The sequence below is a fragment of the Protobothrops mucrosquamatus genome, unplaced genomic scaffold, assembly GCF_001527695.2.
Source record: "Protobothrops mucrosquamatus isolate PMUCROS unplaced genomic scaffold, P.Mucros_1.0 scaffold411, whole genome shotgun sequence".
In the NCBI taxonomy this organism is placed as follows: Eukaryota; Metazoa; Chordata; class Lepidosauria; order Squamata; family Viperidae; genus Protobothrops; species Protobothrops mucrosquamatus.
The window spans coordinates 132,731-144,747 of NW_015386740.1; the positions used below are offsets into that span (position 1 = coordinate 132,731).

A 12,017-nucleotide genomic window follows, 5' to 3' on the forward strand; every position below is an offset into this window, starting at 1 on the left:
TTTCTTATTCACTTGTATTCCTTTAACAGAAAACTGAAAATCCATTCTGTTTAACTTATATGGTTACTTTATTGAAGTTAGTTCATATAAATAGCTTTTGTTCTAGGGATTTTATATTACATAGTATGCATGAAAAGGTAATTTTTCATATTTGTTGCTATTTACATTATTTATTCTCTGTTTCACCATAGTCAACATGCAGAGAAGAAATGAAAAAAATGTTTATGCATATAATGTATTCACATGTGTGCCACATTAGAAATCTAATGTTATGCCTTTCTTTTCAAGACGGAATTGGAGAATATAGAAGTAACTCAGGGTATGTCAGCGGAAACAGCAGTAACTTTTCTCAGCCGGCTGATGGCTATGGTTGATGTGCTAGTATTTGCCAGTTCACTAAATTTTAGTGAAATTGAAGCTGAAAAAAATATGTCTTCTGGAGGCTTAATGCGACAGTGTCTAAGGCTTGGTAAGTTTCCATAGAACAGTTCAGTGCACTAGGTAATTACATATAGACCAATTAAACTAGGTATTAGTGTGGGGAAAGGAAAAAACCCTTAAACGTGGAAGCTTGCTTGATTTTGAGTAAGAAAGAATATTTTATGGAACATTAAGATTTTTAACCTACTGTTACCTCTCTATACCTAATTATAGAGAGACCTTTGGTTTAATATTTGAATTCTAACACAGATAAATTTCTAATGAAAAAATAACATTGTCATTTAATCGTGTGATGTGTTAATGGGTTTGGCTTCTTTTGAGGCTATTTCTGCTTTTCCTCACCTTTAGGGGAAATATCTTGTTCTAGCAATTACAGATTCCCCCAATTAGTAACAATTGTCAGTATCTGTACAGTCTGTTTTATACCATCATTTGTTTTTCTTCTGATAATTATAATACAGCTGAACAAGAAATACATTTTAAATATATTTTAAGCAAACAATTGATATACATATTATACTGCTCTAAAGTATTATATCTAAAATTACCATTTTCATTTATCACTGGAGTATGCAAGTTATCAAAGGTGTGTTGGCCATAAATAAAAATATATAAAATCTGGAGCCTTAGTATCTTTATAGCAGAAGTTCTATAAAATAGTTGCAAACTGTCAGGTTTTCTAAGAATTCATTATTAAGTAAGTTAGTTCAGAACCAGAGCAGAAAAATATGGCTGATACCTCAATTTCTGTCAGTTGTGTTAATTTAGCAATACTGTATTAGGGAACCGATATCTTTGAAGAAACAGGATAGAAAGACTATTGATGTTTTTGACTTTGGTGTTGGAGAAGATTCCTAAGAATAGTATGGACAGCCAAGAAAACAAATGATCATTGAACAAATCAACCCAGAGTTTTTACTAGAGCACAAATATTCAGGCTCAGATTATCCTTCTTTGGACATGCTTTGTGAAGACCTAGCTCTCTGGAGAAGATTAATGCTGGGAAAAGTAAATGAAGAGAAACAAGAGAAGCAACAACAGTGGATGGACTCGGTTACAGTGGTGTTTGCTGCATCCTTGGAAGACCTGAAGGACCAAGTTGGGGACAAAGCATCTTGGAAAAAAATATGTGATTGCTAAGATAAATACCAAGCTGCTAATACATAATCATAATCATAATCATTATCTTCAATTATGTATAATTCATCTGTAATAAGAGTTTATTTTTCGATAAAATAACTAGGACATCTGTTGACTGAAAAATGTGGACCCATTTTTGTCATTTCCTCTTTTTTTGGTGTGTCGTCTTCACATTTTTTTATAGTTTTTTTTTTACAGAATTTCTTTTCATTAAACAAGACCGAATAAATTTGATAGATAAAGATATTAGATACATTAAAATGCAGTAATACTTGGGTATCATAATTTATAACACTAGATAATCCAGTATGAGACAAAAAGTGTAAAGAATGCAGATCTTAAATCTAAACATGATTTAAAATCTTAAAATAAAGTTTTAATACTGTCATTCTTTATATTAAAAGTCTAAGCATTTTTCTAATCCAAATCTTAAATTTGCTTCCAAATTACAAATTCACATAGAGGTTCCTTGTGTCAGAGCTCCCTCTTGTGGTTCTAAATATCTCATGAAATTCATAAAAAAGAAAACATAATAACACCAAATAATGTGTAGACTAAACAAAGCTGATTAGAGGAAAATAAATTCAGATAAGGGAAGCAAAGTCATCATCATCACCATCTGTGATTGATTTTATCCTGCTTATAAATCAGTTCATCATTTTAAAAACTATTATAAGAAGACTATTATAAGAAAAAATGGTCAACCCTATTGACCATTCAAAAGAAGAAAAATAAGCAGTTTTAGAAATTAAGCTGTCTTAGAACACAAAAGCATCTGTTCCTAAATCCCAAAAGAAGAAAGAAAAAGATGCATAGTGAAAAAGACATAAGGATTATTAAGTGAGTTTTAATTAAAACAGGAAAGTTCTATTTGGGTGGCTCCATTGTCCATTACCTAAATAAAAGTGTAATTTGGATTATTTCTTCTTTAAAGAAATTCTATGTCTGTGTAATGGGCCACTACCTAGAGTTGAATTTGGAAGTAAAATTAGATTGTTTTAAGGCTCAATTTTTATTTTTATTGCTTTTTAAAAAATAACAGAAAAAAGGAGCAAAACACAATGGTACTCATGGATATAAATACATTATCAAGAAAAAAGAAAGCATAACAAATTTTTTTAAAAAGGGAAAAAACAAACAAAAAGGAAGCAAAATATAATGTATCATTATAACAGTAAACAGTTATATAACTGAAATAGTGTCAATTTTGTATATGCTTGCCTAATGTAAATATTATGCTTTTAAGGATTGCCTTATTGATAAATATAACAAATTAATTAAATTAAACACAAGAGTAAAACACTTGCATTAAAAATATTATAGGCAAGACACTGGGAATTATGTTACCTTCAGTTCAGGCAACCCAAAAGACAAAATTAAATAAGTTGAAAGTTAAATTACTTTCCCAAATAAGTGAAACAGACTTACCAAAAAATAACCTGAGATTCAGAAATACACCTGAGGATTTGAGGAAAGACGACTTAGAAAGAGAAATGGAAAGCTTATTCAAAACTTGACTTGGATATAGAAGAAACTTCAGAAATTCAAGAATTCTAACAAATTTATTTAAATTTATAAATTTTTCATGTTATAGACACTCCATTTTTTCCATCTACCTCAGGCCACAAAATAGCTACATTCCAACAAGTTTGTATTACCTTTTAAAATACACAACTTTTAAAGACATGTTCATTTTCTTTTTGAGGTTGATTTTTTAATCAGTTGAGCTGGGCAGTTAATTCTAGTAATAATTGTGGAGGAATATTTTAATTTGATTTGAAATAGAAGCCATTGGGTCCAATTTTTGGATTTCTGTCTCCTCTTAGTTTTTAATCCCTTGTTTTATCCTAGAGAATGAGCATTTTGTATTGGTATCATCAGTTCAATACACAAAAACTTTGTCCTCTGGACGAGTGCAGTAGTTCTCTTGTATCTGAACAGTTGACAGAAATCAATTGTTTTGATTTTTTTGTATATTTTGTATATTCAACTGAAGGTGCAACTGATAGAATCTCAACTGTGTTCCCAGTTTTAAACTCTCAACATTTCTTGGCTATGAGAGTAAGACAAGTTTGTTTTTGAAAATTCAAAAGCTTGAAACATTATTTGTCCTAATAAACATATTGCCTTTAAGGAGTTTAAAATTCATTTTATCTAAGAGTTCTTAACTTCAATCATTACCTTATGTATATCAGATTACCTGATAGTTAGATGAAAGATAGGCATTGCTCAAACCAGGTGTCTCCTCCACTCTTTATGTATCATGAGGCTTCAGTCAAATGGGTGTGGCTGCCAATGTGATTTTTTTTGACCCCTACAGATAGTTCTAGCTCTGGTTCCTCTTTGTGCCTCTTATGGTCTTTCAGGATTGTGTCACCTAATTTGGAGTAAAATGCTAAATAACACCATGACATTTCCCTTCCATTTCTTACTAAAAATAAAATAAGTAGATGCATTAGGCATCTGTTATATCTTATATATGGTATGTAAGATTAACCATAAAATATAACATCTCTTTTCCAAAACAAAAAAGAACTTGAACCTTCTTTTCCCCTTTACTCCCTTTTCAGATATCATCATAGCATCATTCACTGTGGTTCTCAGATGACCAAATAATTATACCTTTGAAAACATTTAGTTCCCACATATAAAAATCTTGCCTGGGTTCTACATTACATACTTTGATCATCAGTTCGTCTCAAAATCACAAACAGAAGTATAATTGTTACAATGTGTTTTTATTAATTTGCCAAAAAATTAAGCCTTACACCTAATGTATATTAAAGGTATGTCATTGCTACATACCCTCTGTAGTCACTAATTTGTCACCTGCTTTGTATAATGCATTTACTTACATGCCGAAATATTTTTTTCTGCTTTTTTTTTTAATTTTATGAACCCCATCTTAGTTATACCTTGCCTGCTCATTCTTCTTTCGTATGAAATTCATGGCCCTCACTAAAATAATTTACATATTGGTCCTAAATTTCTTCCCCCTTCCTTCCTATTTTAAATTAAAAATACTTAAATATATTCCGTTGTGTAATTTAGAATAGAATAGAGCTGGAAGGGACCTTGGAGGTCTTCTACTCCAGCCCCCTGCTCAAGCAGAAGAACTTACACCGTCTCAGACAGGTTAATGTCCAGTCTCCTCTTTAAAATCTCCAGTGTTGGAGTGCCCACGATTTCTGGGGGATAAGCTGTTCCATTGTTTGATTGTCCTCGCTGTCAGGAAGTTTCTCCTTAGTTCCAGGTTGCTTCTCTCTTCGATCAGTTTCCAATCATTGTTTCTAGACCTTCCCTCTGGTGCTTTGGTGAATCACCTGCCCCCCTCTGCCCTGTGGCAGCCCCTCAGATACTGGAACACTGCTATCATGTCTTCCCTATTTCTTCTTTTCTGTAGACTAGCCAAACCCAAGTCCCGTAGCCATTCTTCGTATGTTTTAGTCTCCAGGCCTTTGATCATCGATTTTTTTCCAAACTATCAACATCTTTTTTGTGATATGGTGACCAAAATTGGCTGCAGTATTCCAGGTGTGGTTTTACTAGGGTTTTATAAAGCGGTAATAATACTTTGTGTGATCTTGATTCTATGCCTCTATTTATACAACCCAGGATTGTATTAGCTTTTTTGGTTGCTGCTGCACACTGCTAGCTCATAGTCAAGTGATTGTCCAATAGGACTCCAAGGTCCCTCTCACAGTTACTGTTTTTAAGCCAGGTCTCACCCAATCTGTATTTGTACCTTTGGTTTTTCCTGACTAACGGTAAGACTTTGCTTTTCTCCACGTTGAAACTCATTTTGTTGGATAGGGCCCATTGTTCAAGTTTGTCAAGATCTTTTTGGATCCTGAGTTTGTCTTCTGGTGTGTTGGCTACTTCTGTCAGTTTGGTGTCATCTGAAAATTTAATGAGTTCCCCTTCAATTCCCTCATCTTAAGTCATTTATGAAGATATTGAAGAGTACTGGGCCTAAAACGGAACCTTTGTTCTGTTGCTGTTAAATAAATGTTCAGCAATAGCAGATACATATAAATACACAAGATTAAGATTAAGAAACACATCTAATACTAACCTTAATTTATCTGTTCATAAATACATCCAAACATAACAATCCTACATACTATAATAATTCATTTTGATAGAATTTGCATTTTGATTTATTGATTTCATTGCTATTTTAATGGCTTTATTAATGCATAGTAGTTGTAATTAATATGCATATATATCTTTTGATTACTTAGTTTGTTGTGTTGCTGTGAGAAATTGTTTGGAATGTCGACAAAGACAAAGGGAGAAAGTAAACAAATCTTCACTAATCTGCAGTAAAACACAAGAGACTCTTCAGGGTATAAGTGCAACTACTACCAACAAGGTACAATATTTTCTTTTAAAATTACATTAAAAGAATTCCATTAAAAGTGAAAAGGAAAAGAGAAAAAAAACTATTATCCAGTACATTAGAAAGATAGGGATAACTTCACAGTTTGACAATTCCAAAATTATTTTCTTATATATTTCATAATCTTGAGACAGGATTTGGATTTGCTATGAACAGTTGCATTTATTATCAGTATTCTTTACTCCTTCAGACAAGTGGATCTAAGAGGTTAAAAAGCTATTAACAGTATCATTGACGAAATAAATGTCAATCATAAATAATTCCAGATCAGTTATAGCACTTATTTATTTATTAAAAATTTTATAGCTACCCAACTCCAATGAAATCTGGGCAACTTTAAAAAAAGCAAAAAATCTGTAAAAACAGATAAATCATAAAACCATATGCTCTGGACTAAAATGATCTTAAAAGTGACACAAATCAAACCAAACAGAGTCCCCCCCCCAAACAATAATACATTAATCCCAGGCTTGGGACAAAGCCAGGTTTTAAAAGCTTTCTAGAAACCTAGGAGGCCGTTGTCCATTTCTGTGGGGGATGCTGTTCCAAAGGTCAGAACAGCAGCCTTGTCCTGCAAGGTTACAACATTTCATAAGGAAAATGCAGGAACATACTGGGCAGGCAGAAGTGATTGAAGACAATTGGTCCCTCATAAGACCTAATAACATGTCTTATATATTCTACATACCTACTTTATCAATTCCTGAGGTCTTCACAAGCTATCTGAACGTTACTAGTGAGCATATGTGTTTCTGCAGAAGGGAGATCCAACAAACAATTGCTTGCTTCTGAGTCTGTCGTGCTGTAGTTCCTGGAGAATAGTGAATCTTTATAGGTGTGCCTGAGGCAGACAGTCTCCCAGCTTCCCAGGTCCAATGCTATGTAAGATTTAATAAGTTATTAATTGCATCTTAAATTGCACTCATAAAAAATGGGCAACCAGTATAACACTCATATTATTGCTGTTGGATGACAATATTGGAACATTCTCACCAGCACATGGGCATATAGGAACCAATTGAAACATAAACTGATGGCAACATAAACTTGATTTTAGCATTGTTCTAGTAAGAGCCAATTGCATTGGAGTGCCAAATTTTAAATCTAAAACCAGCTTCATATGATAACTTTGAAATGAATAAAATACAAATTACCTGTTTAGTGACAAGAGCTAAGACTTCAAGAGCTAAGACTACAATTTGCTAAAACTATGCAATTATTGCATTTTTAGACTCCATTGGAAAATGTTCCTGGTAACCTATCCCCAATTAAAGATCCAGATAGGCTTCTTCAAGATGTTGATATTAATCGTCTACGAGCAGTTGTATTTCGTGATGTGGTAAGTATTATTATGCTGCAGCTTTAAAAGAAAGTATTTAAAATCTGTGCTTTGTGTATTAATGGTGAACAGATTCTTATACATTTATCTTTGCCTAGTGTAGAAATTCATTATTTCAGCTTAAACGTTTATGCAGCTTAAAGGTTTGGTGTATTTCTGTCCAACTTCTTTACTTACTGGTAATAATAAATAATAATAAATAAATAAATAAATAAATAAATAAATAAATAAATAAATAATAATAATAATAATAATAATAATAATAATAATAATAATAATAATAATAATAATGATAATAATGATAATAATAATAATAATAAAGTTGGAAGGGACCTTGTAGGTCATTGAGTCCAACCCCCTGCTCAGGCGGGAACCATAAACCATTTCAGACAAATGGCTGTCCAGTCTCTTCTTAAAAACTTCCAGTGTTGAAGCATTCACTGCTTCTGGAGGCAGGTTGTTCCATTGGTTAATTGTTCTAACTGTCAGGAAGTTTCTCCTTAGTTCTAAGTTAATTAAGGTAATCTTATAAATGACTTTTGCTTCATCGAAAATGGGTAAGCTGGAGAAATATAGTATTGAAGCTCAAGACGCGTCATTTGGAGCGGGTAGAATTTCTAAAATAACTTTGGATTTACGTTAGTTGATAATCTGATTCCAACATATTGGAGGATATATACTTAATTTAGTTTTTGTTGGACAGATTATTGTAATTTACAGATAGATTTAGCACTAACTTGTTGTCAAGAACAGATCACTGATAATACCTAACCTTTTTAGGGATCAAATGCCAATTAAGATGGCCCACACAAGCCACTGATGGATCAGGTGGATTCCTGATTACTTTGCAAGATTTACTAATCAACCAAGATAGTCAGCCTCTGAAATCAGAACAGAATACAACCAGTTGAAATGACTATACTATATTTGATTGCAACAACACACACATTCTTTGGTTTTCTGCAATAGTGGGAAATAGAAATAGCAGGAAATAGAAAGATTTGTGACAAATAGCCTGTCTCCTGGAGTTTGTGGGTGCTCCATTGCTGGAGTTTTTCAAGAAAAGATTGTACAACTATTTGTCTAAGATGGTATGAGGACTCTTGCTTTTGCCAAAGGGTTCGACTAGAAGTCTTTCCTGGTCCCTCCTAACTCTACGATTCTATGAAATAGTAGAGAAGGATGGGAGAAATCTCTTTAAATGACTATTCAGTGACACAGGTTTTTTTTTTTTAAATAATTTAAAGTCTTTAGTATTGTGTTAGCACAGTTGGCCAGCAGAACCTTTTCAAACAACACTTCAGATAGAGAAATAACTTTTTGAGTTTCTACAAAATCAATTTGCAAAAACTTCCCTACAAAATTGGTACATAACTCTATAGTATAAAATATAGTCATGCCTGTGACAACTACTTACAGTTATTTTAATTGTAGTGAGGAAAGGCCAAACTGAATAGCATGATTCCTGTTTTTTCTGCATAGGCATGATTAACTATTCAAAACATTTTATGGTCTCCTTCTAAGTCACTCAGCCTTGTCCCAATTCCCCTCTGAGAGAAATCACAAACTGGTTTGAGAATCTCTAGTTAAGTACATGATATATTTGATATATTTAATTTTATTTACAACTTTGTGGTAGTTCTCATAACTTTCTTAACTTCCTCTGAGATAATAATTTATGAAGACTAAGTCATACCCCTCTGTAACAGGCTATACATTCATATTGGGAAGGTGAAAGAAATGTTCATATATTTAAAGGCCAATCAAGGGAATGTTTAAATAATTGCAATATGGCAGCTTGTTTGTTTTTAATTTTAGTAATTTGCTCCATAGCATTGATTAAGAGAGGAAATGATAACTTTATTGTGTATTTTAATAGTATTTTATTTTGTGTGTTTGTATGTTTTTCTTTTCTTCAACAGGATGATAGCAAACAGGCACAATTTTTAGCTTTGGCTGTGGTTTACTTCATTTCTGTTTTAATGGTTTCCAAATACCGGGATATTCTTGAACCACAACGAGAAACTGCACGGTCTGGAAGCCAGGCAGGTAGAAATATCAGGCAAGAAATAAATTCACCAACAAGTACAGGTACTGCTGTTTTTCAGTTAATGCTGAGGAACTGTTGGGACACTTGATGTTTGAATGTAGAAACTGAAGAATAAAGAATGCCTATTAATCTTTGAAAATATTTCTTGTTTTTTCGCTATTTTAGCACAGGATGGTCTTAGGGATTAAGATACGAGACTCTTCTTCCAAAGCATATAATTAATTGCAGGACACAAGCTAATTACTTTTCCATTTTTTCCATAAAATCATTTTTTATGTTCATCATGTGATTTGAATTCAAATCATAATTCCATTACTTTGTTACACTTTAGTGGCTGGCTATTTTACACCATAATAATACTAATAAATAAATTAAAATAAAATCTATATTTTGCTTGCACAAAATTCCATATTTAATTTCTTCACTTATCAACATCTCTAAGAAAAAAGAATCCCTGTCATGGCAAACTAGAGCAAATAATTTTACTTGGATATGGTGTCATTTGAATATTAACAATAATACAACTGTCGATGCAGTATGATACATGTGTATTAGAAGAGAGGGACAGACATTTTATATTAATAAAATAAAAGTATACTGGTCTATTTTTACTTATATGCATCTAGCTTGTAAAGACTCCTACTATTTGAATGATAGTATTTGCCATTTGGCAACTGACTTCCATCACTCCATGTTGCCAGTACAGGAATCATTAGAAATTATCATCTAATCAATGAAAGGAAATAAAAATATATTTTGCATAGATAAAAATCTAATTATCCACAAAAGGGGAATAGTATTATATTTAGGCAGAACTGAAGTTTTTATAAACATTGGGAACATTTAGGTAAATTTTAGATACAGTACATGGCATGAAGGCATTGTTATCTCTTAATAAAAATGGAATTAAATTTACTTATTGGAGATCTGCAAAGCTAGCAGAAATTTTGTTGCTAGAAAATATGTCTGTCTACATGTCCTAACTTTGCTACTAAGATACTTGTTTGGGAATTCTAGTATAATAGTGTATTTCTAGAAACTTGCTTTTAGTAGTCTAATTGTCTAGGATTGTTGATTCAGTTTTGATGAACATGATTTAGGTGCTGTTTGTTTCAAGAGAGATGGATTGAAACCAACTTTTACCCTGGGTCATACTGCAAAGTCATAAAACTTTCTTTTCTCTAATGTGCATTCCTTTGGGAAGACAATATCTTAATATGCGTGTGAATTCTTACTTGTGAAACCTTTCTTTAGAAGCAGAAATGCTTTTGATGAGACTCTTTAAAGATTCTCTCATTGGAATATTTTATTTATATTGCAAGCATTGGAAAGAGAGCCAAAATTGATGGCAAATCCTTCCTTTTCTTTTGGCATCCCTCCATGCTTCTCATCTTTCTCCTTCTTTGTAGACTTTTAATATTTTGTAAATAGCTCCCTTGCACATGTCTTTTTCAGGATTGACTATTCACAAATGATGCAATAAGTATATTCTAATGAAATGAAATACAGTGAGCATTCTAATATTAGTTTGGATCAGTTTCCATTTGTTTAAATTTAAACATAATTTAAAAAAGAGAAATCTTATCAAAGTCCAGTTCCCGAAATGTTTAATCTTTTTGTTAGAACTACCTACTGTATATAATGAGAATAGCTATATATTTTCTACAATATAATCTTATGTATTCATGTGTCTTCTTTCCAAGTAGGTAGTAATAGAATTGGTGCCAAAAGACATTTTTAAAGTAACTAGAATAGAGCAATTAAGCACAATGTCTTCATTTCATATATCCCTGGAAAGCGAATCTTCCCATGATTTCAGTATCATTAAGGCAAAGATTTGAAAATCAAATCTGTAGCAGTATATATGTTTTTTAAAACTTAGCTCTTGGGTGTTATAAATATCTTATTAAGACATTGATTATCATATTAAATAACAACATTGATTCATGAAAAGTCTGATACTAAAATAAAATAACATTACCATCAGTTCACCTAATTAAAATAAATGTTTTGGACTTAAATGCTTGAAGAATTTTGATAGGATTAAAAAAAATACATTTGTGTGAGAATCATATTTTAAAAATGTGTATGGCTATGCCATGTAAATCTAATCCTTTCTTCTCAGATAAGGTTGTTTAAAAATCAGTGGCCAAATCACTACACATTGTAATATAGGATTTTGCACTTATTTATTTTCAAACATATTTTAGTTAACTAAATTTCATGTTGTTTCTATTACATTGTGAACTATTTTTATTTTAAAATAAAATTACTGATTCCCATTTTTATACAATAAAGTACATGGTATATTTCCTTCATTCAAATCATGATTAAGTAATTAACTATTCCTGCATTAATTTTTTTGTAAATAATAAAATTATATTGCTTCTTTTTTAGGGGATTTCCCTTAGAATTTGCCTATCATTTGTGGCTGTGCTACAGATAATGTATTTTTCTGTTTGTATTTTGTTTCCTAAATAAATTCCAAATGTTTCTGTCTAATTTATGTATACCTGTCTTTTCATGTAAATGTTTTTTCTTTGTATGTTGTATTATTTGCAAGTATCTTATTTTTCTAGATTTCTCCCCGATAAATTATTAGTGCCTTGTTTGCATGTTTCAATAAACTTCTGACATGGATCCTC

The 12,017-nt window shown here is 31.8% G+C and overlaps 1 protein-coding gene across 1 annotated transcript in view; it reads left to right on the forward strand.

The window, feature by feature from the left end:
* Positions 1-12,017, forward strand: part of LOC107287655 (neurobeachin) — a 129,544-nt gene that overhangs the window by 28,116 nt on the left and 89,411 nt on the right. The window contains exons 12-15 of the mRNA XM_015816182.1: positions 289-469; positions 5,826-5,956; positions 7,215-7,322; positions 9,245-9,413. Of these exons, the coding sequence (XP_015671668.1) occupies positions 289-469; positions 5,826-5,956; positions 7,215-7,322; positions 9,245-9,413 (589 nt within the window). The remainder of the gene's footprint in view (positions 1-288; positions 470-5,825; positions 5,957-7,214; positions 7,323-9,244; positions 9,414-12,017) is intronic.